The sequence below is a fragment of the Cygnus atratus genome, chromosome 17, assembly GCF_013377495.2.
Source record: "Cygnus atratus isolate AKBS03 ecotype Queensland, Australia chromosome 17, CAtr_DNAZoo_HiC_assembly, whole genome shotgun sequence".
Taxonomy (NCBI): Eukaryota; Metazoa; Chordata; class Aves; order Anseriformes; family Anatidae; genus Cygnus; species Cygnus atratus.
The window spans coordinates 283,325-305,619 of NC_066378.1; the positions used below are offsets into that span (position 1 = coordinate 283,325).

At 48.7% G+C, this 22,295-nt stretch overlaps 1 protein-coding gene across 2 annotated transcripts in view; it reads left to right on the forward strand.

The window, feature by feature from the left end:
* Nucleotides 1-22,295, forward strand: part of AIFM3 (apoptosis inducing factor mitochondria associated 3) — a 40,948-nt gene that overhangs the window by 15,475 nt on the left and 3,178 nt on the right. For both annotated transcript variants that reach the window (XM_035569255.1, XM_035569256.1), the window contains exons 6-17: nt 1,536-1,632; nt 3,065-3,177; nt 6,897-6,983; nt 9,769-9,860; nt 11,706-11,836; nt 12,884-12,999; nt 14,584-14,655; nt 15,095-15,158; nt 15,751-15,827; nt 16,162-16,279; nt 17,282-17,380; nt 18,251-18,326. In XM_035569255.1, the coding sequence (XP_035425148.1) occupies nt 1,536-1,632; nt 3,065-3,177; nt 6,897-6,983; nt 9,769-9,860; nt 11,706-11,836; nt 12,884-12,999; nt 14,584-14,655; nt 15,095-15,158; nt 15,751-15,827; nt 16,162-16,279; nt 17,282-17,380; nt 18,251-18,326 (1,142 nt within the window). The remainder of the gene's footprint in view (nt 1-1,535; nt 1,633-3,064; nt 3,178-6,896; nt 6,984-9,768; nt 9,861-11,705; nt 11,837-12,883; nt 13,000-14,583; nt 14,656-15,094; nt 15,159-15,750; nt 15,828-16,161; nt 16,280-17,281; nt 17,381-18,250; nt 18,327-22,295) is intronic.

Genomic DNA, 22,295 nt, shown 5'->3' on the forward strand with positions numbered 1-22,295 from the left:
TAGATGCTTGTCCTGAACTCACCCCATGTTTCCTTCAGCTCATAGCAGCTTGTAATTTGATTGGGCCATGAAGCAGGCCTCTCTCGTCAGCTGTGTGGCCTCATCAGCTGGGTCTGAATGCAGCGTGGTGATGGCAGAGGTCATCTCTGTGCACAGACATCGGTTGGAGAGGGATGGGGTGGGTGGGCAGGGAGGGCTGTCTTCTCCCAGGCAGGATGTGGAATGAAGCCTATTGAGGCCACTGCCATCTTTCTTTCTACAAAGACTTTTATTCTGATTCACATTTGCATATATACGTATGTAAATATAGAAGCTCACAGCTCTGGCCCAACTGGACCTTTTTGTCACCTGTGGGGTTTGATCCAGAGAGGTCACTTGAATGGAATCACACTACTCCAGCTGGTGCAGGTGGGATGTGGTAAGGAGGGCTGTGCTGGATTTTGGCCTCTGATGGGCTTCTGCATCAAAAGCAGCATGGCCAGCAGGTCAAGGGACGTGATTGTCCCCCTCCGTTCTGCTCTCCTGAGACCTCACCTGGAACTCTGTGTTGAGCTCTGGAGCCCCCACCACAAGAAGGACACAGAAGTATTAGAACAAGCCCAGAGGAGGGCCACAAAGATGACCAGAGGGCTGGAGCACCTCTCCTACGAAGACAGGCTGAGGGAGTTGAGGTTGTTGAGCCTGGAGAAAAGAAGGCTCTGGGGAGACCTTACAGTACCTAAAGAGGGCTATAGGAAAGCTGGGGAGGGTCTCTTTTATAAGGGACTGTAGTGATAGGACAAGAAGTAATGGCTTTAAGCTAAAAGAGGGGAGATTTAGATTAGATATTAGGAAGTAATTCTTTAATCTGAGGATGGTGTGGCCCTGGCACAGGTTGCCCAGAGAAGCTGTGGATGCCCCATCCCTGCAAGTGTTCAAGGCCAGGATGGATGGGGCTTTGAGCAACCTGATCTAGTGGAAGGTGTCCCTGCCCATGGCAGGGGGTTTGGAACTAGGTGATCTTTAAGATCCCTTCCAACCCAAACCATTCTATGATTCTATGGCTGGCAACATGGGGGCTGTGCAGCACAGGTGGCAGGGTGACATAGGAAAGGGCCCTCGGGTCCAGCCATGGCAGGCTAGACTGTCTGTCACCTTCTTTGAATATCAGAGGCATATGAGCTCTGTTTAGGTGCAGGAATAAGTTCCTGATAGGACTTCTGCATTTCCATTTCCCCCATTGATTGCAGAATTGCGCAATGATGCACCTGTGCTGCTTCTCCTATATTTTGCCAGTGCTTTGTCCCAACATGAATTTGCAGACAACAATGGTTTTATTTTTCTTTTGTACCTGGGAAGGAGGTAGTGCACTGGGTAATGAAAAGTTATGTGGTTGAGCATGGGTTTGAAGTCCTCATTGGATACAAGGATATGGATGTTCCACTTCTATCCAAGCTGTTTCATGACAACACTGAAAATTGTCCCCATTTCTGCCTGGCTACCCAGGCAAAAGCTGTGAAGGATAATGACTGTTTTTCTTGCTGTTGGTGGTGTAGGCTCTTCAGACACAGAGGAGGACAAAGATGATGGCAAAGTGCATCTCCTTGAGCAACTATAACCTGAGCAGTACCAACGTGCTGATCATCGGTGCAGGTATTGAGTGGCATGTGCTGGGACAGCAACGTGTGTCCACTCCCAGGGTGTTTGTGTGAACAGAAGGGTGTCTGTGTGCCCTGGGCCTTCTGTCATCCCTCCTGCATCCCTTCCTATGCACAATGTCAGACCAGAGGATCTTCCTGGGCCTTCTTGACCTAGACACTGCTGGTCATCCAAAGGGGCTTGAGAGTCTGTGATCTTAAGCACATCTGCTGTGCAGACTGTGTGCAGAGATGTGCAGCTTCCCTGACCACACTGCAGCTGCAAAGTATCACAAATGGGCCCAGCTGTTCAGGAGGTGATGCTCGTTTCTAAGGCTGGAAGTAGTTCTGTGCAACCTGACAGCACTGCATAATGCAGTTTTTGTGGGAAGCCTGATGGATAGAATCTCATCTGCCAAGTTTGCCTCTTTCTGGTAGGGCTGGATTGTGCCTTCAGTGAAGCAGAGGGTGGGAGGGCACAGGCTGTACTGTGCTGGACCTGGGGCTAGGAGGGAATGGCTGCTCAGGGCACTTTGGTTGTTCTCACTTCATTATAGCCCTCAGGTCACCAGATGCAAGCTGTGGGAATGCTCAGCATGCTGTGATCTGCTGCTCCTATCATCTAAGTTATGTCTCACAGCTTGAGTAGAAAGGGAAAACCAGCCAGGCCTGCTCTTCCCTTGCTGCTGGGCAGCATTTTTCCCTTCCTTGTGCCCATGGTGTTTGTTGACTGAGATCTGGAGTGTGACCTTCCTGCTGGCCAGGGGCAGCTGGGCTCTTTAGGGAGCACAGCATGGCTGCAGGTAAATAGTCATCCAAATCCTGAGCCAATATGCTCAGCGGGTGATGTTAGCTGTTGCTGAAAGAGCTTTTTCAGGCTTGATCAGCTACGTTGACAGCTCTTTCTGAAGAACAAGGTCTGTTCTGGTGAACAGGAAGGGAGATTTCAAAGCTGTTTGGGTGGGAAGAGACTCCCCCTCCAGCCCTGCATCGAGGGCTGAGATGCTGCCATGTCTGGTGGAGTTGAGGGCAAGCAACCACAGCCCATTGTGCTGGGTTGCTGAAGGCTGCCCACTGCTGCGCTGCACTGCTTGGCTCAGAAATGTCCCCCAGTGTCCCTGTTGAAGGCTCTGTAGATTTGGGTGAGTTCTTTCTATGAAAAAATGAATTTGCAAGGAGGCCTCATTTGAGGGTCACCCCTGGAGTCAGTGTCAGTGCAGTATCAGTCCTGGCTTAGTGTGCTTCAGGCAGCATGCACAGGACAACTGCCTTGCTGTCTGTTCTTCCACTGCCCCCTGCCTCCATCGATAGCAGTGTTTTGTAGATGGACCAAAACATGATACTGTTCAGATCCATCTTTTTCTTTGGCATTCAAAGAGTTCATTCAAAGGGTTCAGACCATCTAATACCATAAAATATTGCTAGCATGGCTCTTCCTTCTTTTTTAGGTGCAGCTGGATTAGTCTGTGCAGAGACCTTGCGCCAGGAGGGTTTCTCAGACAGGATTGTAATGTGCACAATGGACAGACACTTGCCCTATGATAGACCAAAGCTCAGTAAGGTTTGTATCATCTTGAGTATGTCACATGAGTTTTACAAATTGCCCTGTGTCCTTTCTCCACCATTATTCATTGCACCAACATGTTTCTTCTTCCTTATTAGTCCTGTCTCTCTTTTTCCTTGAACTGTCTTTTCTGTTAGTGACTGAAAGATGGAACACAGACGAGGAGTTGTACAAACTCCGAACAGGAGTTCACCAGCATAGAAACCAGGTCATTCTCCATAGGTCTACAAGCAGCTGTCTTGGCCTGCTTGTACCTAAATGGATCTGCTTCCTATATTTCTGGATCAAAATCTTTAAAGCAATGAAATGGGGCTTGTAAACAAATGGTATTGTCTACCAGAATTTTTATTAGTGCATGTTTCTTATGATGCAGTGATGCACCTTGCTATAGTTACTATTATTATTGCTCATCATCACAACTTGATAGCCTGATGTCAGTGCAAAGATCACTTTTTCTGGCACACATCCCATTTTGAATGCCAATTTGTAGCGACAGAATGGTCCTCTAATCACATTTTTATCACATAAACAGGGCTTTGCTTGAGAACAGACCAGCAACTCAGGTTGAACAGCAACAATTGGTCTTGAAGCTTAGAGTTAACATAAGAGCAGACAGTGTATTCCCCTTTACATCATGGATACTTATCTAGGGGAGATGGTACTCTACAATCAGAGCATCTAACTCAGCTTCCAGCTCCAAGACAAAGCCATTTGTAACGCAAACATGCATAGAGCATTCAAGCTGTTGCTCTGCTTGGACAAGATTTGCTTGGGGCAAGAAGCAGCTGGCTGAGTTGCAGAGTTGTGCTGGGCACCTCTGAGAAGTTCACAGTCCCTGTCCCGGCCAGGCAAATCTCAGAAATGCTTATCCCTATCATGTGACCATTAAACTGCCTTCTTCAATCTCCTTTAAATAGTAAAAACACCTCATACAATGGAAATGTTATACATGATTTGTTAAACTCTCCACTAAACATCTCTGGCTGCAGTCGCTTTTGGAAGTTGCACAAAACTCATGGAAAAAAAAGGCAGAATATTCTAGAACAGGGTGAAAAAAGGGGGATTTTTCTTAATCCTCTTGTGAGTGGTATTAGCCCTGGAAAGAGTCACTAGAGGAGGAGCACATAAACTGTAAGCAGCAGACTTCTTGCCTCCTGAAACTGCAGCATTGTCATTATCAGTCTGTCCCAAGCTCCTTCCACACTGCTCCTCTCCATGCCCTTTGGACCATGACCTGCTCCCTGTTGTGCTGCTGTGTCCCCATTCCTGTCGCAGGAGCACTGGACGGCAGCAAAGGCCTCAGGGGCTCTGTACTGCTCCTGCTGCCCTCCCTGTGCACCAGCTTGGGAACCAGCACTCTGAAGTGGTGGGGTCAGAAGTTCCTCTCTTGGTAAATGTTGGGTGTTTAAAGAATTTGCAGTAAAACTGGAGGTTTTGGTTGATAGCAAGCTGAATATGAGCCAGCAGTGTGCCCTGGCAGCCAGGAGGGCCAACTATACCCTGGGGTGCATTGAGCACGGCATTGCTAGTTGGTCAAGGGAAGTGATTGTCCCACTCTGCTCTGCGCTGGTGCTGCCTCACCTCAAGTACTGTGTGCAGTTCTGGGCACCACAGTACAAAAAGGATGTGAAACTGTTGGAGAGTGTCCAGAGAAGGGCTACAAAAATGGTGAAGGGCCTAGAAGGGAAGAGGAGCAGCTGAGGTCACTTGGCCTGTTCAGCCTGGAGAAGAGGAGGCTGAGGGGAGACCTCATCGCAGCCTACAGCTTCCTCACGAGGGGGAGTGGAGGGGCAGGCACCAATCTATTGGCAGGTTGTGCCAATTTCCAAGAAGTGCAAGAAAGAAGACCCTAGCAATTACAGGCCTGTCAGTCTCACGTCAGTGCCTGGTAAAATTATGGAGAAGATAATCCTTGAAGTTATTGAAGCGCACCTGGGGAACAATGCAGTCATTGGTCCCAACCAACATGTGTTCACAAGGGGTAGGTCCTGCCTAACAAATTTGATTTCCTTTTATGATAAGATCACCCATCTAGTCGACCAAGGGAAACCAGCTGATGTGATCTTTTTGGGCTTCAGCAAAGCTTTTGACACGGTTTCCCATAGGATCCCACTGGACAAAATGTCCAGCATACAGCTAAACAAAAACATCATCCAATGGGTGAGCAATTGGCTGACGGGCAGGGCTCAAAGGGTTGTGGTAAATGGGGCCACATCAGGCTGGCGGATGGTCACTAGGGGGTCCCTCAAGGCTCCATTTTAGGGCCAGTCCTCTTCAATGTTTTTATAAATGATTTGGATGTAGGACTAGAAGGTGTTTTGAGCAAATTTGCTGATGACACCAAACTTGGAGGAGTTGTAGACTCGGCTGAGGGTGGAAAGGCCTTGCAGAGAGCTCTGGACGGACTGGAGAGCTGGGCAATCACCAACCGCATGAAGTTTAATGAGAGCAAGTGCCGGGTCCTGCACCTGGGACGTGGCAACCCTGGCTGTACGTACAGACTGGGCGACGAGACGCTGGAGAGCAGCCCCGCAGAGAGGGATCTGGGGGTTGTGGTTGACAGCAAGCTGAATATGAGCCAGCAGTGTGCCCTGGCAGCCAGGAGGGCCAACCGTATCCTGGGGTGCATCAAGCACGGCCTTGCTAGTCGGTCGAGGGAAGTGATTGTCCCGCTCTGCTCTGCGCTGGTGCGGCCTCACCTCGAGTACTGTGTGCAGTTCTGGGCACCACAGTACAAAAGGGATATAAAGGTATTGGAGAGTGTCCAGAGGAGGGTGATGAAGATGGTGAAGGGCCTAGAAGGGAAGACGCATGAGGAGCAGCTGAGGTCACTGGGCCTGTTCAACCTGGAAAAGAGGAGGCTGAGGGGAGACCTCATCGCAGCCTACAGCTTCCTCACGAGGGGGAGTGGAGGGGCAGGCGCTGATCTATTCTCTTTAGTCACCAGTGATAGGACCCGCGGGAACGGTGTCAAGCCGAGGCAGGGGAGGTTTAGGCTACGCATCAGAAAGAGGTTCTTCACTGAGAGGGTGGTCGCCCACTGGAACAGGCTCCCCAGGGAAGCAGTCACTGCACCAAGCCTGTCTGAATTTAAGAAGCGTTTGGACTGTGCACTTAGTCACATGGTCTAAACTTTTGGGTAGACCTGTGTGGTGCCAGGAGTTGGACTAGATGATCCTTATGGGTCCCTTCGAACTCGGGATATTGTATGATTCTTTGATTTTATGATTCTATCCATGTCACATACCTCTGCTTTTGCTTTCAAGGGAATTTGTGCTCCATAACTTGGGTCCTTTTGACAGTGTTGCCCTTGTAACAATGCAGATAGTTCTTACTGCTCTTTTAGCTTCCACTTCCATGGGTAACTGGTTGTTGTCCAAATAATGTGTCTTTTCTTTTGGTGCTCTGAACCTGTGTGTTATGAGGAGCTGCATTTAGATCTTCTATACAGTTACTCAGAAACACTGGCTGCTGTTCTACTTCAGCTGGTCAATGCCACTGCTGTGCTGAGCAGTCAGAGAAGAAACCAGGGCCCAGTCCATCATCTTGTGATGACTTTTACTTGAACAGGTTTTGATTCTAGTCCCTGTAGAGCAAATCTCTAAACTGCCATAAGGACTGATTTCACATACACTGACTTGTGCTTGGAACAGGTGTTTCTCCACTCACCTTTTGAATTCACAGCTATTAAGAGAAAAACGGCCTTTTTTTTTCAGTCAATGGATTCCCACCCCGAGCAGATCGCCCTGCGCCCCAAGGAATTCTTCCGCACATATGACATTGAAGTCCTGACTGAAATGCAGGTAAGGAGAGTTGTGTTTGTACGGTGTGGTCTCACCATTGTGCCTGCAGAGTATTCTCCAGGTGCTGGCATACAAAGTCTGTGTCTTTGTTTCAGCTTGCTGATTTCCGTTGCAGAAATGCCAAGTCTTCCTCATTCCCTGGGCCGTTTTGTGCCTCCAAGGTCAGGCTGCCTGTGGTTGCTCTAAGTCATAGTCATTTCTTCCTGTGCAAACTCCATAGTGACCATCATTTCTTACCTGCCATTTGCCTATTATCCTCACATGGATTTGGGGTGACCAACTGGCCTCTGATCAGGATAATCCGCCTGCAAGCAGCACAGACAGTGATGGATTAAATATTTCTCTCCATTATTTTATTCATATTGGGAATCTTCAAGGATTTGTGAAATGGCAGCTAGGATGACTTAAGATCTGGATTGGCTGAGCTGGGGACAGAAACTAAGGGGACTAAAGCCTAAGAAACAAACAAACAAAAATGTTCAAGGCTTAAAAATTAACAGGTATTCTATGAAAGGAGCAGAGGCAGCAGAAAATGACACCTCTGCAGAGACAGAGGCTGGAAGGTAGTTTGTTAGTCTGTCCAGGCCCAACAGAACATCACCATTCACTTGAGGATCTACCAGTTACATTGCAGATTCTGGCTTTTTGGAGAGGTTCAATGAGATGAGGTCTGTTCATACAGAAATCATCCCAAGTCTGGAGTATTTAAGGTGGCTGCAAAGATGCAGCTGCCCACAGAAGCTGAGCTTGGTTATGAGATCCCAAATTGTGCCATGTGGGAGACCCAAACCTGCTACTAGTCTGTCAGGCCAGGGGGTAAGAAGGGTTTGTGAGTGAAGGCCACCTGCTCCAATCCCTGCCCAAGCAGGGTCATCCAGAGCAGATTGCCTCAGGACCATGTCCAGGCAACTTATGAACATCTCCAAGGTGGGAGACTCCACAGCCTCTCTGGGCAACCCGTTCCAGTGCTTGGTCACCTGCACAGCACAGAAGTACTTTCTGATATTTGGATGGAACCTTTTGCGTTCTAATTTGTGCCCCTTGCCTCTTGTCCTGGCACTGGGCACCACCGAAAAGAGCCTGGCTCCATCCGCTTTGCACTCTCCCTTGATCTGTTGGCGATACTCTTGCTAATTCAGTCCAGGATACTAACTTTCTTCACTACATGGGCACATTGCTGGCTCATGGTCAACTTGGTGTCCGCCAGGACTCCCAGGTCCTTTTCTACAAAACTGCTTTCCTAGATGGTCAGCCCCCAGCATGTCCTAGTGCATGAGGTTGTTCCTCCCCAGGGGCAGGACTTTCCAATTCTCCTTGTTGAATCTAGGCTCTTTGGCATAGGAAGTTTTTAGTCTTTTTTATCACCTGACACACTTGGATATGCTTTTTTACTGCTGAGCAATCCACAGTCATGAGGCTTCTCTCATTGTTCACTTGCTTTTTACCTTTTTCAAGAATCCTTCTAGACTCCTGACCCCACTGTCTCACCTCTGCACACTTGTGTGACATGGGGCATGGGGACAAGGGCAGGGAGGTAGTGGATAGGAGACAGGGGAGGCAAGTCAGGTTCGAGTCCTAGAGGGATCTGAGGCACACGCCGATACTGCTGTCACAGTTAGCACGCAGGGTAGCAGCACTGAGGGGCTCTGCCTAGCTGCTGGAACCCCACTTCACATGGCTCATGCGTGGAGGTGCAGTGGTGCCTGTTGAAGAAAGCTCACCCACATCCTGGTTTCCACCCAGTAAAGCAATGCGAGGAGGTTCATGCTCCATTTTTTTTGATTTACTGCCTCAGATGTGGATTTTCCCTGCTGCCCAAGCAGAGGTGACTCTGGGTGAGTGAGTGACTCCTGGGATGGGCTTGAAGACATGTATAATGTCCCATGGAGGTGGCCACAGCATGAAGTGCTGCTGTTGCTGGTGAGGCTCTCCTGTGTCCGTAGGTGCCTAGTGTCAGTGCTGCTCCACCCACAGCGTGTGGAAACACCAGTCTCCATACAAGCGCCATCATAGGCATTTGAAGAAGGCTTGTCCAAAAAATCTGGAACTAGCTTGGAAAAAGTGTACCCATGAGCACCTTGCTCACTGGGATGGTTTCAGAGGCAAGGGGAAAACAATGGCAGTAGGGGAGTCCTTATCTTTGCAAAATAAATAAATAAATAAATAAATAAATGTGCAGGGACAGAGCACCATTTGATTGTGTTAGGAATAAGTGTGAGCACCTGCCTGTGACTGTCTTGACCCTGACTCCCATTGGGAAAGCAGCTGTTGCAGTGAGGAGGACAGGTTGCTTGGCAAAGGTGGCAATGCAGGCAGAGGGAGTCACTCCACAGGCTTTGGGAAGCCTCAGGCTTAGCATGGGGGCAAAACTGAAAACTGTTTGTTTAGGAATAACAGCTTGCCACAGACCTGGCTCTCAGTTCCTGTTAAAATCTAAGATAAACAAGTGCTAGGTGCTCAACGTGTGCCTGCACATTTCAGGGGATTCGACACCAAGGAATGCTGCTGCTATGGATTTTGGTGGTGCCTTGAGGCTTACTCTGAAGTCTTCTCTTCTGAGCCTGTGTGCATTAGTGGGTGCTGATCATCCCCTGCAAGAAAGCAATTCAGAAGTAGAAAATAATAACAAGTGGTTTGCATTCTCTGCAGTCATTAACAAAACAAGATGTGCCATAAGAGGCTCCTGGTGGGCTGGTGCATTTGGGGGTGCCTCTGGATCAGCACATGGCAACTCAGTGAATGTCTTGAGATTTCATCTCTTAACATTATTTAGAAATGATTTCAGGTTGCAGCTGTGGATATCAAGAACAAGATAGCTGTGTTCAAGGATGGATTTAAGATGGAATATAACAAACTGCTGATAGCGACTGGAAACACGTAAGCTACAAACATTTTAAAGATCATGAGAAACTATTTTATCTGAGAACTTGAGGAGCTTGTGCCTGGGGATAAGGGATCAAACACAGCAGTTGTGTTCAGAAACTGAATTTGTTTGCAAGAATGTTTGCAGAAAAGGCACCAAATACATATTTGATATGTCAGTATCTCCCTCTGTAGCTATGGTGGGTGTATCTGCTCAGCCAAAGTTGAAGAGCCTGTGTGTCACCCAAATATAGCCCAGAAAGCAGGGGACCACCAGCACCAAGGGCTGTGGTGTGTGGAAGAAGGCTGCGCAGGAGCTGCTGCCCAGGAGTTTCATGATCAGAATCAAGGTCAAAAGAGTGTTAATGAAAAGTACCTGCTGAAGCAGCCTGAGTTCATGAGTTGTTTTATACAGATACAGAGAGAAAAGATACAGAGAGAAAAATGTATCTTGCAAAGGTGGAGGAATTTACCAGCAGCACCCTAATGCTGCACTGTTCCCAGAAGTCTCTCCTGTGGGCCAGCTCAAGAGTAAATTACATTTTCACAGAAAATGTCAAATATTGTAGACAAGACCAGGCTTTTCTATAGCAAAGTCTCTGAACCTTACTGCTCCATCGACATTTCACTATTTTGCTTTTTGCCCTGTTTTGGGGCAAATGCAAGTGTCTGAATCCCTCACACGCCCAGCCTTGAGCAGCTGTGCTGGTGTAAGAGGGGCTGTCAGGATGGCACCCAAGCACAGGTCTGGCACCCCTGGGCTGCTCACCCTTTCCGTGTGCTCCTGGCACAAAGGCACGAAGTGGACTAGGACAAATTCAACCTCTGCAAAATTATCATCTGGGTTAGGGATGCGTCCAGCCAGGTGGTACAGGGAGCTTCAGCCCTGGCTAGGAGGGAGCAACAGAGAAATCACTCCCTTTGCAAACTGCTGATGCTGCTGGTAATTGTCAATATTTGGTGCTGCTTCATATTTGGGTCTGATGCCTGGATTCCTTGCAGTCATCTGCAGGTGTCTGGCTCTGCCAGCAGGATGTTGTGATTCAGCTGCAGCTGCAGCCACATCAGCTGCTAGGCCTGGTGTTGGGTGATGTGGTGCTCAGCAAAATGCACTTTCCACCTAATGAGGTTCAAGGGAGGATTAAACCTTTGGAAATAATTTCAAAATCCTTATGCATAAGCTCCAAGTACACTGGGTAAATGTTTTTAAGATCCCTAAATTATTTAGGATCATCATTCCCATTTCCAGACATGAGTCATATATGCAGAGGACAGATATTTAAAAATACATATGCCCCAGTAAATACATGAGGATGACAAGATTAAATTGCTACAGAATCCGCATCTGCAGATGCTTATAGAACCTTTAAAATCTGGCTCCAAATTTTCTACTGAAGGATAGAGTTAGTTTTCTGTGTCCTAGTAAGCTTCTGAAAATTTTACCACATGACAGCAGTTAAACTTAAAATTATAGCAGGAACCATCCTGCATTGTGTTCCATTTCTCTACACAGAGCATAGGCCAGGCTTGCACCGTTTGCCTGCCAAGCAGCTGCATGAGGGCTGGGGCTGGGGCCGGGGGCTCATTCCATTGTCCACCAGCATTTTTTATTTTTATTCTTTTTTATATTATGTGTCTATCCCGGGTGATTTTGCAGAGAAACATGACAAAATTCGGTGTTTTGGCTGCAGTGTGACATCCTGCAGCGTGTTGCCTTGTCCTGTCAACTGATCTGAGCCATTCCCCCACCGCCCCAAACAGAAAGCTCCCACAGAAGCAGGAGACGGCGGCGAACTGCAGATAGCCAAGCCAAAGTGTCTGCAGGAGCCCAACCTAGACAGCCCTGTGTTTTTTTTTCAGACCCAAAGCTCTCAGCTGTAAAGGCAAGGAAGTGGAAAATGTTTTCAACATCCGAACACCAGAAGATGCAAACCGTGTGGTGAAACTGGCCACCAGCAAGAATGTGGTTATAGTGGGTGCCTCCTTCCTTGGTGAGCTCTCATTTTGCAGATTTGCATTTTTCAACTTTCCATGTGTCCCTGCAGATTGTCACAGACCCTCTCCTAGTTTGTCATTACCCTGTTGGAGGTAATCCCCCCCAAAACTGGACCTGGCTGGTTCAACCTGCAGATCCAAGTGCTAACAACATCTCCTGCCTGAAGAAATTAATTTTACTTAAGAGACTGGGCAATTCAGCTTGCATGGACAAAGAGCATCGCTATCCCAGTCTGGAAAGCATATGATGAGTCTAGTACTGTCACTCAGGTGTTTTCAAATCCAGCGTGTAAGTGCAGATTTGGCTTCAGATAGGAGAGTCTTTGGTAGATGAAAGGTTGTGGGCTTATTTCTCTTCTACTTTTCATCAGGGCTGAGAATTTTTAAAATACACAGAAGTCTTGTAATTTCTTTAATGTTTCTTTCTTTTGTTTGTATGTTTGATATGTCTGTAACAAAATTTTGGCATGTCCTGCAAGCTTTAAGCATAAACGATTGTTAGGGAGGGAATTTATTTCAAAATGTTCAGTACTTGTTTTTATTATTTTTTTTTTTTAAATTTCCTGCTTTAAAGGTTCTGTCAGCCCTGTCTACAACAAAATGTGTGGTTTGAGGGACCACTTGTAAACTGTAGACCATCAAAGAGAACAGTTTCTGAAAAAAACATAGAAAGAAAATGCTGAAGGTTTCCATGCAATTGCCAGCACCAAAATTGGTCTCTTCTGAACAGAACAAAAAAGCTGAAGTCACGGGCAGTTTTCAGCCAGTAGCTCATTACTTCTGCTAAGCCATAAGAGGAAGATTTCTCTCTTCCCTCATCTGAGGTCCATTAACAAATGCTTCCTGGGGTTCTTGGGACTTCATTATGGCTGGTTGCTTGTTTTGATCTTTAAAGTCCTCCTGTGACTTCTGCCTCTAAGAATAAATCACTGTAAATGATAAGTCTCATGCAAAGCTGTGGGGCCCTTTGTGGCCGTGGGGCCTGGCTGCAGCCCAGGAGTCCCCACAGAGCAGCCCTGCTGGGATGTGCTTCTGTTCCCCAGGGATGGAGGTGGCCGCCTACCTTGCAGAGAGGGCCCACTCGGTGTCCCTGGTCGAGCTGGAGGAAGTCCCCTTCAAGAAGTTCTTTGGGGAGAGGGTTGGCCGCGCTGTCATGAAGGTGACCTTGCTTTCCTGTCCTGGGGGTGATTTTGGTGACAGAGTGGGTTCTGCTGGTTTCACTTATTGATGTGAACTTATTCACTCATTCACTCCTTCTACGATGGAGTGACTGCATCAGTTGACAAGGGAAGACTGACCGATGTCATCTACCTGGACTTCTGTAAGGCCTTTGACACAGTCCCACCTGACAGCCTGATGTCATCATGTCTCTCCAAGTTGGAGAGGGGGGACTTGATGGGCGAACCATTCAGTGGACAAGGTGTTTGTTTGAAGGTCGCACCCAGAGAGTGTTGGTCAATGGCTCCATGTCCAGATGGAGGCTGGTGACAAGGGGTGTCCCTCAGGGGTCTGTCCTGGGACCGGTGCTGTGTAATATCTTTATCAATGACATAGACAGGGGGATGCAGTGCACCCTCAGGAACTTTGCAGATGACACCAAGCTGAGTGGTGCAGTTGATGCAACAGAAGGAAGGGATGCCATCCAAAGGGACCTGGACAAGCTTGAGATTTGGGCCCACATGAACCTAGTGAGATTCAACAAGTCCAAGTGCAAGGTGCTACACCTGGGTCAGGGCAATCCCAGGCATGAGCACAGACTGGGAGAAGAACTCACTGAGAGCAGCCCTGTGGGGAAGGACTTGGGGGTTCTGGTGGACGAGAAGCTCGGCATGAGCCAGCAGTGTGCACTTGCAGCCCAGAAGGGCAAGTGCACCCTGGGCTGCATCACCAGAGGAGTGGCAGCAAGGGAGGGAGGTGATTGTCCCCCTTCTGCTCTGCCCTTGTGAAGCTCCCCCTGGAGTACTGCATCCAGGTCCAGGGCCCTCAGCACAAGAAGGATGTGGGGCTGTTAGAGCGGGTCCAGAAGATGGCCATGAAGTTGATCAGAGGGCTGGAGCACCTCTCCTATGAGAGAGCTGGGGATGTTCAGCCTACAGAAGAGAAAGGGTGACCTTATTACAGCTTTTCAATTCTAAAAGGGGGCTTATAAAATAGATGGAGAGCAACTTTTTGCTGAGACAGATAATGACAGGACAAGAGGGAATGGTTTTAAACTAAAAGAGGGGAGATTAAGATTAGAGGTTAGGAGGAAATTCTTCCCTCAGAGGGTGTGAGGCACTGGAACAGGTTGCCCAGAGAGGTTGTGGAAGCTCCATCCCTGGAGGTTTCAGGGACTGGTTGGAGGAGGCCCTGGGCAACCTGATCTAGTGGGTGGCATCCTGCCCATGGCAGGGGGTTGGAACTGGGTGATCTTTAAGGTCCCTTCCATCCCAAGCCATTCTATGATTCCATGATTCCATTCTATAGCATTCATTAACTTGCTGATGCAGTTATTCTAAAAGCTGATTTATTGATTAAGATGTGAAGGTGCTATACAGTAATACCCCTGAGGAAGATGGGGCTGGACCTTCCCCTCTGGGGGCTGCTTGCTGTGAAAGGGCCTGGTCTGGGTTTGCATGGGAGGGAAGAGGATGGGCCTGTTCCAGAACAGCCGAGGACCTGAAGGCAGGGAAGGGAGCGCAGAGGGTGCCAAGGCACGAGGGTGGGGCAGTGTGGGGCTGTGATGTGCCTGCTGTCCCCACAGATGTTTGAGAACCACAGGGTGAAGTTCTACATGCAGACTGAGGTGTCGGAGCTGCGGGAGCAGGAGAACAAGGTACAGTGTGGCGAAGGCTCCCCTGGGGCGAGAGGTGGCCACATCTCACCCTGGGGCTGCCTTCTCCTTCATTGCTGGGCTTTTGCCCTCTCTCTTTCCCAGACCCTGAAATTCATATTCTTGAGCTTAGCCCCCAGGAGCAAGTGTGCTCCAGCCACAGTGTTTGGGATGGTTTTGTTGCTCTGAGATCCTGGAGGGACAGAGAGAGCGTTGAGGGTGACCCTGCTGAAGCACTGCATGGTTTTAACCCTGTCCCTAGAAAGCACCTGCAGGACTCCCTTGGTGGTCTCTGAAACTCTTCTTCTTGCCATTATAAGGAATTACGGCCAATTTGCATGTCAGAAATGAAGCAAGAAGCTAGTTTCGCTTGCTGCTGCTACAGGGTTTTTCTTTTTTTTGTCTCTGAAATAACTGTAATTTCCCCCTCTCTCCTGTAAAGTTGAAGGAGGTGGTGCTGAAGAGTGGGAAGGTCCTACGTGCAGACGTTTGTGTCGTTGGTATAGGTAAGGCGCTGTTGCTGTGTTGCTGAGTGCTGGTCCCATCAAGCCAGCAGTGCTTTGCTTCGACAGTGCTGGTGCTGGAGGAGACGGGGCAGTCATCTTCCTCCTGGCCAGGTGGCTGAAGGGTGCAGGTAGAGGTGTACCAGCTTCCACCCTATGCTTGTATCTGTAGCAAAGCTGAAAAAGTCTTTTCTAGGTCCTAACACCCATAAAATGAAGTTGAAAACATTTGGGTGATATTAAGTTTCTTTTTCTTTTTTTTTTTTTCAGAAAAAAACATTCAATTTAATTCTCTCAATTTTTTATTTTCTTACAGCCCAAACTTTTTTCCATCTGTTGTATTTATTTATTTATTTATTTATATTATTTTATTTTATTGCTGCTGCTGCCATAGAAGACAGTATTTTTTTCCTTGATGCTTGGGGAGAAAAAAGCCACTAACTAATGGTAACTTTTCTAAACATTGCATACTGGAAGAATCACAAGATTCCAGTTTCATTCTCCTGTTGTTTTATTGACTGCTTCACAACAGTCAACAATCCACAACAGATTCATGAGGGCTAGAGGAAAAACAGCCCTTTGCTTTCCCCTGCAGGTGCAGTGCCAGCAACGGGATTTCTCAAGCAGAGCGGCATCAACATCGACTCCAAAGGCTTCATTGTGGTCAACAAGGTGAGCCTGGTGTTGCAGCCCCCACAGCTGCAGCTGTCTTGGTCACACTGGCTCCTCCAAGCTGGACTTGCTTTGGCCTCTGAACCACCAGCGCAGTGACAGTCTGTCCCTAGATGCTGAGATGTGAGGACTGCCATACGCTTGGGCCAGCACACCCTCCTTGAAGCGATGGGTTTGCAAAACCTCAGCTCTTTTGGCCCTGGATGCTGTGGGTGTCCACACACACAGACGCCTCCTGCCCCTGGGGACCTTGGTGGGTCTCAGGCAGTTCCCTGTTGGCTGCTCCTGTAGGGTGCAAACCCCACCAACATGCAATTCTGCTTCCTCCCTTCAGATGATGCAGACCAACATCCCTGGAGTGTTTGCAGCTGGTGACACTGTGATGTTCCCTCTGGCCTTGAGGAACAATAAGAAAGTGAACGTTCCTCACTGGCAGATGGCCCATATGCATGGTAGGTGCTTTTCAGACCCTTTGCAGTAGCAAAAATTGCTTGAGGAGAAGAGCCGTTTCCAGATACCCAGGAAATTTCCAACACTTTAAGAAGAGAATGAGAACTGAGAACATGGAAACTGTGTAGTTGTATTCAACATTTGGAAATGTGTATTTTATCCTGTCCATTACCTATTCATTTGTCAGCCTTCTTGACGTACACACACTGACGATCACTCATTACACTCATTACTCCTAGACCAAGGCGTCCCTAGGAGATCAGTCCCTGCAGGAGCCTGATCTTCTCCTTGCCCTGGGGAGGGTCAGAAGCATTTCATGCTGCACCCATCAGCTCATAGGGTGAGAGGCTGCAGGCACACATGCCCAGCTGGGCTGCCCAGGGCTGGATCCTATAGCTCCCAGAGTAAGTTGCCAGCTCAGGACCTCGAGCTGCCCCATGACAGCTCAAATACCAGCCAGCCTGGAAGCCCTGGCTGCCTTTGAGCTTTCCATCTAGTTGACTTCCCAATGGGTGTCTTGGGGGAGATGTTCTGGAACTAGACCTTCAAGGTTACCCTGCCTTTGAACACAACCCACCTGGACACATGTCTAACCATGCTGCTGGGGCAGTGACTCTTCAGTAAGTCTCTGTGACTCCTTGGGGTTTTATCTGTCCCACCATATTTGTGGTGGGAGCTCAACACGCTTCAGCCTTGTTAACATTGCAGAAGCTGTGTTGAGATGGGATCATAAGCATGTTAGTGCTGATGGAGGTGAGGAGTCAGTAAGAGCTGCACCGCTGGATGACTCCTCCAAGCCCAGCCATGGAGGATGCATTGGGTTTCCTCTGTGAAGGTTCTTGCTGCTGTATGGTTACTTTAGCTGGAGCAGAAGGTATTAGTCTTTCTGTGCTCCTGGACTAGGGATGCTGATGCTGATGACCTGAGCTGTGCTGTGGCCTGAGGGCCCGATGCTTGCTCAGACTCAGAGCTCTATTGCTTATTCTGCTGCTTCTGCCTTCCAGGCCGTATAGCAGCACTGAACATGCTGGCCCATGGCACGGAGATCAGCACCATCCCCTACCTGTGGACTGCTATGTTTGGGAAGAGCATTCGATATGCAGGTGAGGGGGTCCCCAGAGCTGCCGTAGAGATTGTGCTGGTGGAGGTGCCCTGGGATACAGAAGTCACAGCCACCTTCTCTTCTGTGTCCCCTCTGGGCCAGCCTCTGTCTTAGGTCTGCTTTCCTTCCTGGCACATGATAGTTTTTGTGTCTCCTCTGAAACTCTTCTGCCTACAGGCACAGGACACCTCGCAGGGCCTTTTATTCCAGCTCCTTCATCTGGCCCAGGGTGGCTGTGGAGGAACATCTCTTGTTTTGCAAGGCCAGAAGGGCTTCTGTGGCTGCTTAGGATTGCCCAGCATGAACAAGGAGTCTCTGTGAACATGCGCTTCTTCGAGCAAGCATGGGTGCTTCTTTGTACCCATGTCTTCCAATGCCCATCTCTTAGTGACTACCAGATGACTCCCTCTTCTCTAGCTCTGGATTAAAACACTCTTTCTTAGGGCCAGAGCTGAATCCACAGGAAAGAAGTGAGGTCCAATGTTTTATTCCATGGGCAAACTAAGCAAATAAAAAGTAGAGCAAAACATTTGCTCTGGAAATTGTTTTCTCAGCAACTGTCCTGTGATCATGTGGGTTCATCCCTTTCCTTCTCCCCCACACTGAGGTCTACGCTGGTACAGGTGTTGTCACCAAGTCATTTCACACAAGACTGCACTGGGAGGTGCAGGAAGACATAGGGGAGGGAGGTGTCACCTCACAGTGCCACACAGGGGAGGAGGTACAGCAGCAGGGTGAAGCTGAGGCTCCCCAGCAGTGGCAGGGTGAGGCTGGGAGACTGGAGGGGAGCGTGACCAGGGCCATCCACCTGCCTGTGGGACTGCAGGGCAGGGACTCACCTGCTCCAACCCATGATTTCTTTGTCTTTCAGGCCATGGGGAAGGATTTGATGATGTTGTGATTCAAGGGGACTTAGATGAACTGAAGTTTGTTGCATTTTATACCAAGTAAGTGTTTCTCTTCTCCATGTCCCTACATGGACATTTGTCTCAGCTTGTTCTGCTAGGCTGGAAAATATTTTTGCCGGAGATTCTTTGAGTCAGTTTTGTTTCTATCTGGACACTGATGTTGCAGGACATTAATAAAACTGCACATACAGATGCATTAGTGCCAGGCACTAGAGAAATGATGTGCTGAGTGTAAAGCAAGTTAAGCAGTTCCTTGGACCTAGTATCTCTGCCAGATTTGATGACCTGTCATCTGAGAACAAATAATGTCTTCTGTTAATTTGTTGCTCACTATTTCCTTCAAAGATTTCCTTCCCATATCGACAATGTGTTAGTATTTGTGACCAAGGCTGGGCTGGTCAGGCATCGCTGTTTCTGTTTCTGGTTTGACAAGTTAAGCTTTGAAAACTCTCCTGTCTATTAACAAGCTGTGAAAGTTAGCAAGAGTTCAGGAGCTTTTACTACACCTGTACTGAAAAGCAGCTATCCCCAAGGCTGGGAGACTGTTTGGGAATACTTTTCCTGAGATCTGTTGACAGCTAGGATGTTAATAGCCATTGCCTTGGCTATTTAGACAGCTGGTTGGTTAGACTGCAAAGACAATGTGTTGTAACTTTATTCCCATAATATTTGCTGCTGTTTGTTCTTTTGTTTCCTTTATCCCATTTTAATTTGAAGTCAATGGCCAAAGAGCTTCCTCATGCCTGGAGAGGAAGGGGATTTCTTCAAGTGATTTGAAGAGCCTCAAGAGCGAGGGCTGCCAAGTGCAGCTGTAAGGCCAGCAGGCACCTGCGCTCACGCGGGGATTGTCAGGGAGCTCTTGGCAGGATCCAGCTCCTGCTCTGCAGAGATCACCTCACTGGGCTGGCCACTCTTGTCCCCCTGTTGCTGCCTCCCCATTGTGTCCCTTTCTCCGAGGGTGACCTCTTGTCCACGTGGCTTCAGGATGGAGCCCAGCAGCTCATCTCCTCTCAGCCATACCCATCGAGCTCAGCACTGTGTCACCCACTGCCACCAGCCAGCCATGCCCCCAGTGCTCTGCTCTGGCTGTGTCCCTTGGCTGGAGCTGCTCCTGTTGTTTAAAATACACGGTTTGCACAGTGAGCACAAGACAGGGGAATATTAAAACCCATTTCAAGTTTTGCTGCAGTGGTTTTGCGGAGTTAATGTGCTTTTGCCAGAACTTTGATACCTGCAGCCATTGTGTTGTCCCATTGTGCTGTCCCTTCATGCTGGCCCATCACTGGTCCCATGGAATCACTGGCAGTCATCTGCTTGCAGAAAATGCAGTACTATCGGGTTGGGCACCTGAGAGCTGCAGTGGCGTGTATTTCTTTCCAGCATACAATCTTTTAACTATCATCCTATTACTTCTTCCCATATCAGAGCACAACAGATTTAGCTATTTATCCCAACCCTAATTAGAAAGGAAATGCTAGACCACTTTAATAAAACATCTGTAGAGCCCTTTGAAGAGGAAGGCCCTGAGCAAGGTGACTAATCCCCTGCGTGGTGCAGGGCCTCACACTGGGTCCAGCACTGACATGGGGTGGGTGCTGAGAGCTGCCTTCTTCTGCCACCCAGGAGGGGCCCCAGGAGATGGCTTTGGTGTGGTAGGACGGCATCCTGTGCAGAGAGCCAGAGGTACTGCAGCTGGCGGGGCTCGGGCTGGTTCCTCTCTCACTGCCCAGCTGTGAGAGGCGACTGGGAGCATTTCCTCCTTTTCTTCTTGTTTGGTGATAGTCCTGCTACTGGTACTAATGCTTTTGGATTGAGGACACTGTCCCAAACAGGCCATCTCCTCCTGCTTTCCACGTCCACCTGATGGTTTGGACTTCTGGTGTGCACTGGTTTGGTTCCTGCATGAAACACTGGTGATGCCCATTCCTGAAGCCTGCTCTCAGCATCGACTTTCATAATAGAACTCTTTTCTTTTCCAGAGTTTGAAGAATAAAACTGTTTGTTTACCCACACTCAGGGCTGAGGGTGAGCTGCTGAGAGGTCAGCATGAGGCCCTGTGCGGGGATGTGCATGGGATGGGGTGCCTTGCAGTTGTCCTCATGGGACACTGTGTTCACCACAGCACCTCTTCCAGAACAGACCGATGTCATCCTAGTCCCTAAGACCTTGGAGATCATGGGAGATCCACTGGGTAGCTGTGGTTGTCTTCCTCATGGTGCACCATTTCCAGTGCATTGAACCCTGCAGAGAAAGGGAAGGCCATATAGACACAGTGCACATCCACAGTGATTCACCTTCCCTCAGTCTTTAGGCCAAGACTTCTGATTATTCACAGTCCCAGTTTCAGAAAGTGCACCCTTGTTGCCTCAAAAGACCACTTGAAAAAAAGGGACTCCTGCTGGCCTTCCCTGTCTGTCAGACAAAATGTTTACAAGCCACTACTGATGTGGGATTCTCCAGTTCACCATTGCCCTACAAATTATTTCACAAAAGGACCATTTGTCACTTTTATTGCTGATGGAAATGTTTGGGCTGCATTCACATCCCAGCTGGCAGAATTATGTCTTTTTGCTCTCCATTGCTTACCTTCGTTATTCCTTCCCTCAGAACAGCACATCTTTCCCTCTCCATCCACTTTCTGTTTCTCATTTGGGAGCAGAAATCCTCATCTTTCATTCTCCTTCCCCCACCAGCGCAGCTGGGAGCTGGCTGAACTCAGGAAGAACAAAGCTTTGAAATCTCCACATTTGATCCATGTACCGTGGTTGCCTGTGTCGGTACAAGACAGCATCTCACTTGGGTGAGAGAACCTCCTGGATCAATTGTCAGTGCAGGGTTCAAGAGCATTTGAGTTCGTAGTGTTTCAGCTGCTGTCCCCAGTGGCAGGATGCTCTTTCTGGTGTCTGTGTTGGACATTAGTGATCTTCACATGAGGTTGCACAGAGGACAGAGTGTAGTTTAAAACAGCATCCAGCCTAGAATTTGCTGGCTTCTTGCATACACCAGCCATTTTGTGCAGGCGTTAACGGATAAACTGAGGCCTCTCACTTGGCAAAGTGCTGTCACTGTTCCTTCTGCAGCATGCCTCTTGCATCCAGGCACAGAACAAACAGTGGTTGGAGAAAAGAAGAGCAGAAGGAGGAAAGAAAGCACACCTGCTGTCACCCGCAGAGGCCAGAGGCACATGGAGGAAACCACTGAAGTGTCATGAACATGTGTTGTCTTGTGGCAGTGGTATGGAGCCTCCCAGGAGTCCTGAAATCTCAGCTGCCTTTTGTGTGCTGAACACTGAAGACATCAAGCAGTGGTGCAGGATCTGTGGTCAAGGCCCTGTGTGATAGGTGCACCTGGGGGATGGTGTGGAAGGTGTTCTCACTTGTAGATTGTATTTCTGAATTTCGGGGCAACAGGAAAAGAGGAAATCTGCAGTGCAGTTCTGTCAAATACTGCTGCAAGTATCTCCAAGGAGACTAGCTGTATTCCATAAACAAAATTGTCAGTTTCTGCACAGATGGGAGTTATGTCCTTAGGGAAGGTGGTCCAGTCCTGGGGAGAGTGGAGGACCTCATTCACGTTACACAAGACGTAAGGCCAACCAGATGAGGAGATCCGGGCTCAGAAGTTGGAGAGCTCTACTACATCACAGCAACAGGCCTCAAATGCCCAGCAGGCAATTCAGCTGAACACACACATGCTTTGTGATCTTCTCGGGTGGTTAGTTATCCTTACTGCCTGCCATGGGTGCTTGTTTTCCAGTGTGAACGTGTGTCTCATCGGTGTCCATCCATTACTGCTCATTCTTACCTTGTCTGCTGGATGGAAGAGCCACATGCTATCAGAAATGCCCCTCTGCTGTACGTGTACATCTCTGCAGTGAGCTGAGTAGGCTCAGGGTGGGATTTCCAATGGCACCCAAACCTTTCTAGAGCTCTGGTCAATGCAGCAGCTCTCACATACTGTTTTGTGCTGGCTCCACAGGACTCCTCTGCATTTGGGCAGGAACCGCAG